This window comes from Podarcis gaigeae (genome assembly GCF_964106915.1).
Source record: "Podarcis gaigeae genome assembly, chromosome: 11".
Taxonomy (NCBI): domain Eukaryota; kingdom Metazoa; phylum Chordata; class Lepidosauria; order Squamata; family Lacertidae; genus Podarcis; species Podarcis gaigeae.
In genome coordinates this window covers 62044983-62060806 of record NC_139687.1, presented here as the reverse complement: position 1 = coordinate 62060806, position 15824 = coordinate 62044983, and the positions used below count along the sequence as shown (strand labels likewise).

Sequence of the window (15824 nt, the reverse complement as noted above, 5' to 3'; positions counted from 1 at the left end):
TTCGAAACAGCAAGATAAGATAGGATAGAATTATGAACATTATTTGGACAGATTTGTGGGCATTAATGCAGCAGCAAGATGATGATTGGACCCCCTTCGGAACTTGAAATATGGGTACCCCCAAAAATGCTCGAATGCAAAGCTCCCCCTTCATGTCAGTGGGGCTTACGCAATAAGCTGGCAACAAGGGGACTGGGCCTTCAGCTGACATTTACGTCAATCATCTTGCTGCCGCTTGCAGTCTGGGAATGGAGCAGTCAAACTTCCAGATGGGAGAACCAGGACGGCTAGCATTGTGCGAAAGTCTTGTTGTGCTTCCAATCTGCTCTTCAAACTAGAAATAGACTTTGCTGTTCTTCCCGCACACACCCCACACACTTCTCACCCTCCGAGACGAAGAATGAAGCTCATCAGAGCCAATGGGAAGATGGCAGAAAGAACACTCTGTCTTCAGTTATTTCAGAAAACAACCCACCACTTTTTAAAATGATGTGTTTGCATCGACTTTTTACTCTCTATCTCTAGTACAGAGAAAAAGGGAGAATTCTCCTCATTATGAGATCGAGTAAGTCGAGGTTCCCACCTGTTCGGAACTTCCATCCCCAACACGACTGGTCCGATACATTTTAATGTATTTATATATACTAAATATTTATATACCTTATTTTCATTTAAAAACAAAACAAAACAATAGCATTTTACTGCAGCTATAAGAACAGGCCAGCATCCTATTCTCACAGTGGCTGCAGGTGTTATAAGAATTTTGAGGTCTTAGGTATATGTTAAATGTTCATAAATGTACCAACCAAGCATGTACATAGATCAGCACAGGAAGACCGACCTGAAACCATTTTTGATTGTTGGGAAAGATGGAGGGCGCAAGGAGAAGGGGACGACAGAGGATGAGGTGGTTGGACAGTGTTCTAGAAGCGACCAGCATGAGTTTGACCAAACTGCGGGAGGCAGTGGAAGTCAGGAGTGCCTGGCGTGCTCTGGTCCAGGAGGTCACAAAGAGGTGGACACGACTAAACAACAACAACCAGACTTAAAACCATGGAGAGACCTGGTCTGAATAGAGACATTGGATTATTATCTCATTATACATGATAAAGCTATTTTTGGCCATCACATACCTTGCTTTTTCCTGTAAGACCTATTGCAGTTGTTAACAGATTTACCACACCTTTCAGCCAATCACCCATTCCCACCAGCCTTCTGAGTAATACCCCTCCCCACCCTCTCACTATATATAAAGGTCTGGTGACTTCTGTTTCAGTGTATCTGGAGAAGTGTGCATGCACACGAAAGCTCATACCAAGAACAAACTTAGTTCGTCTCTAAGGTGCTACTGGACATTTTTTAAAAAAATATATATATATTCCATTTTGGCCGGTAGCCATCAATAGCCCTCCCCTCCATGAATTGGTCAAACTTGTAACATGAATTTGTTGTAGGTAAAACTATGCAATGAAATTCTTTCTGCCGTAAGTTATTTACTTTATTATTGTATCTTGATCCATTCCCTGATAACAGAAACATAGGCAGCTACTGCACAGCAGGCCAGACTGGTTTGGTTTGGTTGTTACACGCAGGAAAGCAAGAAAACTCTTTCTATGGCCCTGCCCTCTGTACTGTTTGCAATAGCATTACCTTCAAGCCATGTCTGTCAGCATGCCACTCATGCAAGTGACTTTGTATTTGTGTTGGCCTTTTTTCTCTTTTTTTCTAGTAGATATGCCTCTATTTGTCCAACCCTTGGACCATTAAATACAGGCCCTGACACAGACTGTAGCTTTTTGAAAACATCAGCGTTGCTCAGTTTAAAGGAAAAAGCCTCTAGACCTCATTGAGAACATTTTGCAGTTGGCCAGGCAGGGTTTCCAGTGTCTCAGCAGCCAAAGGACACTTAAGGCAAGGATGGAGAATGTGCAAAGTCCTTGTCGAAGTCAAACCCATCAGCCCCTGCCAGCATGCCCAATGGTCAGGGGTGGTGACAGGAGTCATAATCCAACAATACTTAGAGGGCTGCAGGTTCACCATACACTACTAAAGCCTTATTTATTCTTGCCAAGCGGCAGGTAATGCAAAGCCCCATCGCTTCCTGCCTCTTGTGCCTACTATCCAGCCCAAGACTTAACCGCAACCATCGCTCGGCTCCTCCTCAGCCCTTGCTATATTCTTCTGAATTCTTCAAAACACTCTTTCTCTTGTCCTGAAAGACCTACATTGGCTCCCAGGACGTTTCCGAGCACAATTCAAAGTGTTAGTGCTGACCTTGAAAGCCCTAAATGGCCTCGGTCCAGTATACCTGAAGGAGCGTCTCCACCCCCATCATTCAACCCGGATACTGAGGTCCAGCTCCAAGGGCCTTCTGGCGGTTCCCTCCCTGTGAGAAGCAAGGTTACAGGGAACCAGGCAGAGGGCCTTCTCAGTAGTGGCGCCCTCCCTGTGGAACGTCCTCCCAGCAGATGTCAGGGAAATAAACAACTATCTGACTTTTAGAAGACATCTGAAGGCAGCCCAGTTTAGGGAAGTTTTTAATGTTTGAAGTTTTATTCTGTTTTTAATCTGTTGGGAGCCACCCAGAGTGGCTGGAGAAACCCAGCCAGATGGGTGGAGTATAAATAATGAATTATTATCATTATCATCATCCACTGGGCTTGGTGGGGGGGCGTGGGGAAAGACAATTCAGGTTTTCCCTGGATTGACATTTGTTCTGATCTATTGCTAAAGAGTAGGAAAGGGGAAAACCTCATGGCACAAGCAGAACAGAACGAGCCCTCAGTTCCATCTAGTGGTGCAAATTATTGTGCAAAAGTGCATGCTTAATTTATTCTGAAAGACAAAAATTCCACGGTGCATAATTTGTATAATTTTTGGCATAGGAAACCCCCTGCTTTTGCAGCTCACAACAGAAATTGCTTTGACTATCGAGAAGCGCCCAACTCACAGAACTTTCTCTGCAATGCCCGTATCTATTTTCCATGATGCTTTCACTGCATGGTCCTCTGTGGAGAATCATTCCAAAGGACCCGCGTTGCAGTGTGTGCGCGCACATCTGTGCGTAGAATTGGACCGTGATATTGAAAGCCTCCCTCCATACTCACTAAACGTCAATTAGTTAACCTGGTCCTGACTTTCGCCTTCTGCAACATGGGAGATAACAGCCCTTCCCCTGGAAGAGTGAGATAAAAAGATTGTGAGCTGCACAGATTCAGCAGAACTAAAAGCCAGATGAGGTCTGTAACGAGAATACATTAGCATTAAAAAAAAAATCTCTGTGAAGAAAGAGCTTTTCTTTTAAGATAAACTGATTAAGTCAAAGTCACCTTGAGGACTAGAGACAAAGCCGCTCCAAGGCCCTTCCCTGGCCCCAAGGCAACTTAAGAATTCAAAACAAAATAAGGCGCTTCGTCCAAAGGGACAGAGTAGTCCTTAAGAAGAAGGGGTGTTTTTTCAAAGAGCTCCCCTTTGTAGCTCCGCCATTTGCCAGCTGGGATGTAAATGTCTCTCTCTTGCTTGCCCATCTCCAAGACGGGAGCCACCATCAGGGTGTCCCCAATCAGGAACTGGGAATCGATCTTGTGTGCAGCCTCATCGTGGGGAGAAATCCACCAGATGGGCCGGATGATGGGGTCCCCAGTGTCGGTGATCTCCCCAGCCAGCTCCAGCAAGAGGGGGGCAACCAAAGACTCGTGGAGCCTGGTGAACTTCAGGGCGATGTCTATGACCTCTCTGTCGTAAAGCCACGGTGGGATGGAGAACTGCATGGAAGGCATGAAGGCCGACAGCTCCAGCCATCGGATGTAGAGCTCCCGATCTGGGATGTCAACAGCATCTTCCGTTTTGTTAGGGAGAAAATTCCCGCCAATCATATCGGGCAGTACAAAAGGGTATCCCAGGAGGCCAATGGTCAGCACCGTAGGTATCAAGGACTTCAGCCCAAGTTCATACCCACAAATTGAGTCCCGGTCAATGATACGAACAAAACAAGAGATGTGCTGGGATCGGTAGCCGACTCGGACTTCTGCAAGCTCGTGAAATGGAATGGCCATTTCCGCATAATGCCGGGACCAAATGCTGGGATCTGCCAAGGTATGGAAAGTATGGAATTGTTTGGGAAGGTAGCACGTCTCACCGGCATCAAACTTGAAGGAAGAGATGCCGTACTTAGTGCGGAGTTGCCTCAGGTGTCTCTGGAACCATTTTCTAGCCGAAGGGTTGGTGAAATCCAATATGGCGCCCACACCGTTCCACCACACAACCATGGCAGGGAGTGTCCCTTGTAGTTCCGTGACAAAAAGCTTATTCTCTATTCCCACCTCAAAGTTTGGGGAACTTTTATGTACAAAAGGGTGTATCCAGATGGTCACGTTGAAGCCATCTTTCTTAAGCTTTTCGAACATATCTGTCGCCTGAGGGAACTTCGAAGGGTCAAAGTCAAAATCACCATAATTCTGTGAGTACATGTCATCAATTTCAATGTGGCTGTATTTGAAACCGTACTTTTTAATCATCTGTGCAAATCCCAGAACTTTCTCTTGGTTAATCTCCTTCTTGTACATGGCCCACGTTGACCAGATTGGAAACTGGAACATCCTTTCTGAAGGCACCTTCAAAGGTTTCCTGAAATGGACCTGGGCCATGTACCGGTGGACAGAGGTGATGTCTGAACCTATGCAGACATGGTAACTCAACTGTGGGAAGGGCTCGTTCAACGGCTCATATGGAGAATCTTTATACCTGGCTTGGAATATGAGGGACCTTTCCGAAGCATTGAACCCAAGGTGGAAGGGCACAGAGTCACTTATCTTGACGGCAGCTGCTTTGGAGGACAACCAATACCTCTCCAAGACGCCCCCGAAGCTCTTCCTGAAAGAATAGACATCACTAGTCACAAATGGCGCAGGTTCTTGGCTTCCAGGTAGACTGATTGGCCATTGCTGCCTGCTCATCTCGTAGCCTCCATACCAATGGGCGTCCCCCCAGAACATTTTGTGTTCCACTGCAGAGTCTGCCTCAAACTCTTCCCAGCGGATGATGTAGCACGTCATCGCCTCGTTGGGTTTGACAGTCTGGATGAGGAAACTGAACACCCCCCTTTCCGTACCCGTACAGCTTAAAACTCCCCTTTCCTTAGAACAAGACTCCAGGTCAAGGACGCCTGATTGGAAGGCCATCCTGAAGACCACTTCTCCACCCCGGTTTCCAGTGGTGAAGCCTCCCTGCCACAGGTCCACCTGCTTCACCTTTACCCTCTCTGCCTTCGTAGGAGGAACCGTGTAGCAATGCAGACCCACGACCACAGCTATGACGAGTCCTGTTGCCAGCAGCACAGCTCTTCCAAGATAACTCTGCCGGGATGTCCGAGACTCCAGAGAGGAATGGAGAATTGGTTTTGTCACAGAACCATCTTCCCTCTGACGCTTCTCTCCTTTTCCTTGGCGACGGGACAACTGAGCTTCCATAATATCACAGATCTAATAGCTGTGGCCAGTGGTTGCTTGGCCCTCGTGGTGGCGAGTGTTTTTCTCAGCTTTATAAAGACTGTGTTTAAAAACAGCTCTGCCCTCTCTCTCCCTTGCTGGATCCAGGAATGCAGATCACTACCCTTCAGAATGCAGCGACAAAACACATCTCAGCCAGGCTAATAAATTAATCCTGGTTACCGGGAGCAAGACTTCTCTGCCGCTGCAACCTCTGCTGGAGCCAGGACCCTGCTGCTTTCCTTGACTCTCGATGAGGCGATCAGCTGACCGAGGAAGGTTATTACGCAAGTGAGAGATGGCACAACTCCCTGCGAAGCCTCAGCCAGGTTTTTCTTTTCCTGGATGGGGAGAGGGAGCAAAGAAATTGCTTCGGAATGAGAGGCCCCAGGAATAGGAAACCAGGCGATGCAAAGACCTACAGCTGTGTGCAAAGGCAGGGGAGTCCTCTGGCGGCTGCATCTCATACCTTGCTAGCTGCCCTTGAGATGTCTTAGCGCCGCCGCTCCCTGCCCTGGCAATAATTTTCTCTGCGGCAGTTCAGCTTCATGAATGACTCTGAAGATCTGGAGTGATCACCCCTTTCTTTTCTCTTGGATTGGGTTTCTTGTGTGATCTTTGGTGGCTCTCTAGTTGTATTTCTAGATGCATGCCTTAACACACTGAAAAGTTATATTTGTGATAAATGAAGATACGTCCAAGGAGCTAACAGAGAGAAGAGGAAGGGGCTGGTATGAGAGCCAGGCCAGAGTGGGTCTTCTCAGGGTGGGAGACGGAGGAAGAGGAAGCTCTCCCAGGTGAGAGGTGGGAAGATTAAACTTTTAAAATGAATTGATTTTTGAATGCTGTGTTACTTTTATTGTTGTTAGCTGCTCTGAGCCCAGCTTCGGCTGGGGAGGGCGGGATAGAAATAAATTATTATTATTATTATTATTATTATTATTATTATTATTATTATTCTGTATGTGTGAAGATTAAGAGAAAATGCTGACTGAGTGCGACATAGATATATTTATAATTTTGTGTTTTATGAGGATCACATGAGGGTTGTTATATGGAAAGCCCAGCCAGATGGGTGGGGTAATAATAATAATAATAATAATAATAATAATGTATTTTCTGATTTTTTAACAAAAAATCTCTTTAATTTAGTTTCAATTTTATATTAGGTTGAAAACCTTTAATAAAATTGATTAAAAGATCCTTGGAGGTTTTTAATCAGAGGTTGGATGGCCATCTGTCATGGATGCTTTAATTGAGATTCCTTCATTGCAGCGGGTTGGACTAGATGATCCTCGGATGCCCTTGCAACTAATCTAGTCTATTATTCGATGATAAAAATGCTCTGTTGCCCTAGCACATCAAATCCACTTTTTTATTTTTAAAAAGCAGACTTTTGAGGCCCCTAGGTTGAGCATTCACCCTAATGAGCTTTCATCCTGGTTTGCTTGCACAGTGGTTACATGCCTTCCTGTTAGTCATTTGTGCATTTTACATTTCTTAGTGCATTACAATGTCAATTTCAAGCTGCCTAACCTTACCATAACCAAGGTTATGGAAAATTGATTTAAAATTTACAGATTGTTCTTTGAGGAAAGAAAATTATATGAAGATGATGTATAGATGGTATATGACACCAATGCAGTTAGGAAAAATGTATAAAACCAGCTCAAATTTATGTTGGAAGTGTAAGAAAAAGGAGGGGACATTTTACCACATGTGGTGAGATTGTAATGAAATTAAGAAATTTTGAGAAATGATATACAATGAATAGAAGAAAATGTTCCATCTAACATTTGTTTAAAAACCTGAAGCATTTCTGTTAGGGATTGTAGGAAAAGACCTGCCAAGGAAATCATAAAATATTTTCATGTCTGCGACAACAGCGGCGAGAGTCTTAATAGCACAAGGATGGAAGAACGAGGAAATCCCGACTAGAGAACTATGGGAAGAGAAACTGATGGACTATGCGGAACTGGCAAAATTGACACACAAACTACGGGACAAGGATAACTGTGACTTTAAAGAGGAATGGGAACCCTTTACAAAGTACCAAAAGACGCAACAAAGTGAATTGGACTCCTTGGCAGGCTTTGAATAAACACTCACAAACTTTTTATTGATAATAATCAGTTAGATAAATTAAGGACTTATACAATTCTGTAACATACACAGAATAGCATTTATAGAGAAACCAGAGATTGGAACTGAGAGAATTCAGGGGGTGGGGCGGGGTGGGGCGGGGTGCTTGTTTATGGTAGGGAGGGGGTAGGGGGGGAAATGAGGGGGGAAATTAAGGATGGTATGTTTTAAGATAATATGTTTTGTTGAATTCCCTAATAATTTTTTTTCCCCAAGCAGCAAAATGTCTGGTAAACTCACCACAAGCAAATCAGGGTGAATGCAGAAAGAATGCTCGCCGACCTGAAAACTAAATAAAGACCAGATATGATCTAACTTCCATGTATACTTTGTGCAAGCAAATTGAGATGAATGCTCAATTAATAGGTTGGATAACAGTCAGAGCACAAACTGTACCACGCGGTCACAAAAGTTTCTGAAGTTTTCCGGCTGCAATTGAACTTGGCTCCTGAAGGTGGCAATGGAGGAAAAGCAAATTATATTGTGTGAAGGCTGCATGAAGCCACCAACGCAAAAACAAGAGAGGAAACTCTTGATGTACAAGATGAAAGTTTATCAAGCTCCGTGCAATTCAATCTAAATTTTCTGCAGGGGGAATAAAAGGCTGGAACCCTTCTGCAAATTCTGTGTTGCAAAGTAGGTTCTGACTTGACAGTTGGAGCAGCCAGGTGGAAATCCATCTCCTATTGCAGAATTTTCCTGAAACTCTTGGAACAGTCTGCTTGCTTGCACAACAGGCAGCATAGTTAATGCTGTTTTGCAGTTGTGCATTTAAATATATTGGGCTGGATCTAGGAAATGGCTTGGACTTTGGCCCCATATAAATCAGTGTGGAAAAGTCAAGTCTTGTTGATTTCAATGAGAATCGAGCACAAGGAAGTTTTGGTGCAATCCTGGGCATATCTACTCACAGGTAAAATCCGCTGTGCCGAAGCGTGTAAGTCCTTAATAATTTTATATAAGATAGGGCTGCAGCCTTGGTCTGAAGTCAGCCTGCTGAATTTATAACACAGGAAGCACTTCTTAGGAACAGCTTGCTGAATCAGGCCAATGGCCCAACTAGTTCAGCATGAGGAATAAAGCAAAGGATCTTTCAACAGCCTCAATTTTGCATTGGGGAAAGAGTTTCTCAGTATATTTCCTATTTTCCTACAGTTGCAGTTAGCAATGGAGGATATATTTGGTTCAAAGTTTAATGTGAACCTACTTAATTTGCAACATGCAAACTGAAACGTGGCACTTCTCACATATACATGGAGGTTAGATTATATCTGGTCTTTATTTAGTGTTCATTCTTATTTGTTTTCAGGTCGGTGAGCATTCTTTCTGCATTCACCCTGATTTGCTTGTGGGGAGTTTACCAGACTTTGGTTTTGCAAAAGATACATGTGAAAGGGCATTTGTAAGTGGAAAGTGTGTACATATTTGTGCTATGCTCTTCCCCTGCGCTATGGCCCTTTCCTTTAAAAACGAGCTAAGATTCTAGTCCTCATTATTCTGAATACAGGGCTGGTTCCAATAGGAACATGGGGAGGAAGCCATCTTGCTCAGTATTGTCTACACTGGCCGGCAGCATGGGTTTCAGGCAGGGTGACTTCCCAGCCCTGCCACCAGGGACCTTCTGCAGCAAAGCAGGTGCTCTCTACCGCTGAGCCATGGCCCTAAGGACCAGACTGGATGGGCCCCTGGCATTCGCGTTATGTATTCAGTGGTCTCTGTTTTCCTAAGCTTGAGTATGGAGCTCCTCTGTTCTGATTCGATACAGGATGTCCAATCACAGAACATTTCAGGATTTGGGCCTCTGCCATTGGCCCTTGAATTCGTGAGTAGTGATTCGCAGCTTGGAAGTTTAGATAACCAATCATGTTGGGAGTGGGAGTGGCCCAGGCTTTCAGAAATGTATATAAGCAGTTGTTTTGCCCCTGTTTTCCCAGTTATGTACAGTCATACCTCAGGTTGATGTAGCTTCGGGATATGTATTTTCTGGCTGCGCGCTGCGGCAACCTGGAAGTAACGGAGTGCATTACTTCCAGGTTTGCCGCTTGCGCAGATGGTCAATATGACGTCACGGGCATGCACAGAAGCGGTGAACTGCGGCCTGCGCAGGCGCAGGTTACATTCGCTTCTGGATGCGAACGGGGCTCCGGAATGTACCACTGTAGTTCAATAAAGGTTCTTGCTGTTATCACTGTGTCTTGCCTCGTGGGAACCCACATGTGATGGCCTGAGAATCTGATTCAGAGGCTGAACTCGAGGAATCCCAGCCTGCACAGGAGTCCCCGCCTCCAGGGCCGGCTGAGCGGGGCAGGGCCTTGAATCTGAAGGGCCCGCACCTGTGCCGGATCCTCAGGAGCAGACACCAGATGAATCCACTCTGGCTCTGAAGGTGATTGAGGACCTGTTGCCTGCAGGTGCTCCTCTCCCAGCCCAGTCAGGGGAAGGTGAGGCTGCCTCTGGATCCAGTAACCCTCCAGCCTCTCCTGAGCTGCAGAGGCTCAGGGCAGAAAGGCGGAGGGAACTAAGTTCTCTGAGGAGGAGTGCTCGCCTTAACGCCAGGAGAGGCGGGTCACCTGTGGGCCGGGACAGCCCTAGGCCCCAGAGGAGATAAAGGCCAGTCAGCCCAGGCCCAGGTTGCAGGAGCATAGAATCATAGAATCATAGAGTTGGAAGAGACCACAAGGGCCATCGAGTCCAATCCCCTGCCAAGCAGGAAACACCATCAGAGCACTCCTGACATATGGTTGTCAAGCCTCTGCTTAAAGACCTCCAAAGAAGGAGACTCCACCACACTCCTTGGCAGCAAATTCCACTGTCGAACAGCTCTTACTGTCAGGAAGTTCTTCCTAATGTTTAGGTGGAATCTTCTTTCTTGTAGTTTGGATCCATTGCTCCGTGTCCGCTTCTCTGGAGCAGCAGAAAACCTTTCTCCCTCCTCTATGTAACATCCTTTTCTATATTTGAACATGGCTATAATATCAGTCCTTAACCTCCACTTCTCCAGGCTAAACATGCCCAGTTCCCTTAGCCGTTCTTCATAAGGCATCGTTTCCAGGCCTTTGACCATTTTGGTTGCCCTCCTCTGGACACGTTCCAGTTTGTCAGTGTCCTTCTTGAACTGTGGTGCCTAGAACCTCGCTGGAAACCTGTTTCTGCCAGCACCCAGACCTGTTCTTCCAGAGTTCCCGACCACCCCCAGCTTCTTGCTTTGGACCCCGCTTCCCCCTTGGTGGACAGTCTCCAGACCCTCGACCCAGGACCGGACTCTGACCACGCCTCATGGTAACCTCCTCCCCCCCCCGGGTCCAGCACACCACACTTCAATACGGGCAGCTTCGTATGTTCTTGTGCAAACGCCACAGGCTTTCTAAGTGTGAAAAGAGGATCTGCAGCAAAAGGGAACATCCTAATCTGGGAGTTCAGGGGCCTCCCCTTCTCCTTTGTGGGCTGAAGTGGCTGTTTTGGCTCCTCTCCAGTTCCCAGCAGCGACCTCACCAGCTCGAGTTCTTTAGAATTCCCTGTCCCTATTCAGGAATCACAACTTGTAAAGAACGGAGCCCAGCAGCTCCGTTGCTTCTCCCTTCCCACTCCCCACACTGCTGCTGCAATTACTGCGCTATAGATTTTTATATCCTTTTAGGGCACCACTTGCCACCCTTTAGGGCAGGAAGGTGGTCTTCTTCCTGCAACCCACCATCACCCTGCCTGAAGAAGAGGAAGAACTCTGCGCTTCTTGAAAGCTTCCCTTCTCTTCCATCAGCAAGAGCTAGTTGAGAAGCAGGCCAGTGCTTTTTTGCAATTTTTCCTGGGAAAGCCAGGATGTGATTTTCCTCGAATATGGGCTTTTTCACAGCACTTCCTCTGGGATCACCACCCTGCTGCTATCTTGGGTGCTAAAGGGTGCTGGCCAGGAGAGACAGAACTTGCTTCCTTAAATTGTATCTTCGACTTTTGTCGCATCCTGTTCCTCCCTTTGGCAGGCAAATCAACTTCGCAGTTCACTTTGCCATTTGCAAAGGCTCTTCTCCCCATCTATAACCCCCCTCAATTTCTTTCTCCTGGGAGACAATGAAGCTTTTCAAGCTGAGCTTGAGTTGGATTTTCTTTCTTCCTTGGCTGCAGGGTAAGTTTGCTTTCGCTGCTCCTTCTTTGCACCCCTTTTTTCTCCTTGACCGTAAGATTATTATTTTTACGTACAAATACTTCCCCTGCATGGACAGTGTTTCAGTTCGCCTTCGCTGGCTGATCTGTGTTTGTTTGGATTGTGAAACGGATTCTCCTGGCAACGAGAGGTGGGTTTTTTTTTATGTACCCTTCTCTCTGTGTGTGCAGCTAGGTGACCATTGAAGGCTATTTGAAAAGGAGCAACGAAACTGTTCCAGGAATTCTGGGACCTACAAATGTTGTTATGCAAGTCATGAATATGCAAACCGCACATCCTAAATTTTTGAGATCCTGCACAACAAAAACAATAGGAGCTTGCAGTTGGACCAGGGAGCGTTCACCTAAAATCTGTGTGAGTTCAGCCTCCATGAAACACTGGGTGGCCTTAGAGAAATCACGAGCGCTCAGTGTAGCCTACCCATAGCTATCAACTTTTCCCTTTTCTTTCGAGGAACCCTATTCGAAATAAGGGAATTTCCCTTTAAAAAAGGGAAACGTTGTCAGCTAGGAGCCTACCTCAAAAGAAAGTTGTGAGGCCAAAATGGGATCTCCCACTGTGTTCAGTCTTAAGGACCTTGCAGGAAGGTGATAAAATAATAAATAAGCACTCATCTTTTGGGTTGTCTCCAACGTATATTTTAGCTCTACTCATTTGGAAGGGGGAATCTGGGATATTTAACTGTTTTAAAAGGTAAAGGTAAAGGTACCCCTGCCCGTACGGGCCAGTCTTGACAGACTCTGGGGTTGTGCGCCCATCTCACTTAAGAGGCCAGGGGCCAGCGCTGTCCGGAGACACTTCCGGGTCACGTGGCCAGCGTGACAAAGCTGCATCTGGCGAGCCAGAGCCGCACACGGAAATGCCGTTTACCTTCCCGCTGGTAAGCGGTCCCTATTTATCTACTTGCACCCGGAGGTGCTTTCGAACTGCTAGGTTGGCAGGCGCTGGGACCGAGCAGCGGGAGCGCACCCCGCCGCAGGGATTCGAACCGCCGACCTTTCGATCGGCAAGTCCTAGGCGCTGAGGCTTTAACCCACAGTGCCACCTGCATCCCTTTAACTGTTTTAAGCATTGCTCAAATGTTGGGTGCTTTCTGGGTGGCAAGGAGAGCGCTGGCTTATTCTTAGCGTTAGCTTCAATCCTGCACAATAGTCAGTGATGCAGTCTGTTCTCCAGATGTTTTGAACTACAAGGTGCTGGAGAAAGTTGTTATCCAAAACATCTGGAGTATACCAGGTTGGCATAATGCGTAGCAGAATGTGCAATGGACGGAGCCCTTCGGATGTTTCTGGAGTCCCCCTCCCTCTTTTTTCTGCAATTTATGTATTTATTTATTTTGTTCTGTTCAATCATCATTTAAAAATTAATTTAAGAACATACAAAACACACTCATAAACAAATATACCCTATATATATATATATCATTATCTCTTCATGCTAGATGATGCAGATGTTCTTTTTCTTCCAATGTTTCAATAGTATCCCAGCGCTCTCTGTGGTATCTGATCTCAACTTTCCTATCATACACCTCACTGCTGGATCCCATTTCCTTGTGCAATATTTTTTGTGAATCTGTCATCAAGGCAACCAGTTTTATACTAATGTTCCTGCCGCTCCCAAATTTCATTGAACAGTTTGGCCTTACATTTGGTTACTTTCCCTTGTTTTAGCAAGCACATATTTCAGCAAGGAAATATTAGCAAAATATTAGCCAGAAATCAGTTTGAGTCTATCAGGGCTGTCTATCAGCAGCTGTAAATACCTAATGGCAACCTTCCCAACCCTGGCATCTTCCATATGTTTTGAACCACAACTCTGCTGCTGGCTGGGGCTGAGGGGAGGTATATTCCAAACATCTGGAGGGCACAAGCTTGGGAAAAGCTGTCATGGTCCGGTTCACGGGCAATCGAAGTCCCAGCTGGGGACGTCGGGACCAGGGGCAAGATGGCGGGGTGGGAGCTGGAACGGGAGTCCAGAAGCCAGGAGTCAGGAAGCCGAGTTTGAGGGTCAGAGCCAGGATTCATGAAGTCAGGGGTCCAAGGATCAAGAAGCAAGGAGTCACAAAATCAGGGGTCCGAGGGTCGAGAAGCAAGGAGTCATAAAGTCAGGGGTCCAAGAATCAAGAAGCAAGGAGTCAGGAAGCCGAGGTTCAAGGATGAGGAAGGAAGAAGCCAAACACAGCAAGGCAGGAAGTGTGTTGCTGTGACAAAGGGAAATGCTGACCTTATATCCCTTCCTGGCTCTTGCCACCAGGCGCTGTGAGTTGCCAGTCAGTCTCACCTGTGTGGCCACACCTTGCCTCTTCAGAACAAACTTAGGAAGGCCCAAGTCCTGCAAAGTCCTATTGGTCACAGGGCCTGGCTCCTGCACACACACCTGACAAAGGCTGCCTTAGACATGCACTCGCAGGATGGCCAATGGGAGAGGCTCTTGGCATCAATGTATGGAATCATTTTTAGAAGATGTAATGGGACCACTTTCTCTGCCTGGTCTTCTTCCATTTTCAGTGGCTGGTTGAGACATCATCTCAGTCAACCCTCAACAACAAAAAAGCTCCTCTTTTCCTTCTAAATCCAAAAACTGGGAGGAATGCATATCAGGCACAACAGGTTTCCTTTAAGAAAGCAATCCTTTAATCTATTGTGTGCTGCTCCCCAACCTGGATTCTGTTTATAGTGCAGATCCATTGTTTTGGCCTGCCCTGGTACCTCCACATAAGGGATTGTTCTTGCAAAGGACAGGAAATTCTGCAGGGCTTGCTGTTTGCTTTGTAGCAAACTTCTCCCCACCCCAGCCCTGCCCCCACTGGGTGCCCCCCTGGAGGTAGTGGGCAGGGTGCCAAATAATTTCTTGTTGTTTAGTCATTTAGTCGTCTCCGACTCTTCATGACCCCCTGGACCAGAGCACGCCAGGCCCTCCTGTCTTCCACTGCCTCCTGCAGTTTGGTCAAACTCATGCTGGTAGCTTTGAGAACACTGTCCAACCATCTCATCCTCTGTCATCCCCTTCTCCTTGTGCCCTCCATCTTTCCCAACATCAGGGTCTTTTCCAGGGAGTCTTCTCTTCTCATGAGGTGGCCAAAGTATTGGAGCCTCCTCAGATTCACGATCTGTCCTTCCAGTGAGCACTCAGGGCTGATTTCCTTAAGAATGGCCACGTTTGATCTTCTTGCAGTCCATGGGACTCTCAGGAGTCTCCTCCAGCACCAGAATTCAAAAGCATCAATTCTTCGGCGATCAGCCTTCTTGATGGTCCAGCTCTCACTTCCATACATCCCTACTGGGAAAACCATAGCTTTAACTATACGGACCTTTGTTGGCAAGGTGATGTCTCTGCTTTCTAAGATGCTGTGCCAAATAATACCCCCTTCCAACTGATGCAATATGCCTACAGGGTTTCTGAAACTTGGGTCCCTAGCTGTTGTTGGACTACAACTCCCATCATTCCTAGCTAGCAGGGGAAGTTGGGAGTTGTAGTCCAACTACAGCTGGGGGGACAACGACCCAAGTTTGAGAAACACCATAGGTTTTCCCAACCTGCTGCCCTCTGGGTGCTTTGGAGTACATCTCCCATCAGCCCCAACAAACATGGCTGTGCTGATGGGAGTTGTAGTCCAATACATATAGCAGACTCGCATGGCAGGGGGTTGGACTAGATGACCCCTGGGGAGCCCCTTCCGATTCTATGATTCTGTGGCAATGCGTATAAATGCAATGCAGTTGCTTGGAACGGGCTCCCTCCGGGCTCTCACTTCCCTGGAGGTTTTTAAGCAGAGGTTGGGTGGCCATCTGTCGTGGATGCTTTAGTTGAGATTCCTGCATTGCTGGGGGTTCGGCAGGATGACCTTTGGGAGTCCCTTCCAACTCAATGATTCTATGATTTTACATGCTGTCCTGACTCATTTGGAGAAGCAAGGGAACTATGCGAGATTGTTATTTGTAGACTTTAGTTCTGCATTTAATACTGTTCTTCCGCATAGATTGATGCCCAAACTATTAGACCTGGGACTTCCACCATGTTTGTGCAGGTGGATATCA

General features: G+C 46.6%; 1 protein-coding gene and 1 pseudogene across 3 annotated transcripts in view; one reads left to right on the top strand and one right to left on the bottom strand.

The window, feature by feature from the left end:
• Positions 1–2804: 2804 nt before the first annotated feature.
• On the bottom strand, positions 2805–5805 carry LOC310827088 (myogenesis-regulating glycosidase pseudogene; annotated as a pseudogene). The gene is made up of 2 exons (XR_014568573.1): positions 3330–5805; positions 2805–3241 (listed from the first exon to the last, which is right to left on the bottom strand). The product of XR_014568573.1 is annotated as a myogenesis-regulating glycosidase pseudogene (transcript).
• A 5128-nt stretch (positions 5806–10933) lies between these two features.
• The window catches only part of LOC310827149 (uncharacterized protein), a 34244-nt gene continuing 29353 nt past the window's right edge, over positions 10934–15824 (top strand). The window contains exon 1 of one of the 2 annotated variants that reach the window (XM_083702913.1): positions 10934–11748. In XM_083702913.1, the coding sequence (XP_083559039.1) occupies positions 11694–11748 (55 nt within the window). In that variant the 5' untranslated portion in view covers positions 10934–11693. The remainder of the gene's footprint in view (positions 11749–15824) is intronic. The other variant, XM_083702914.1, reaches the window with a different exon arrangement.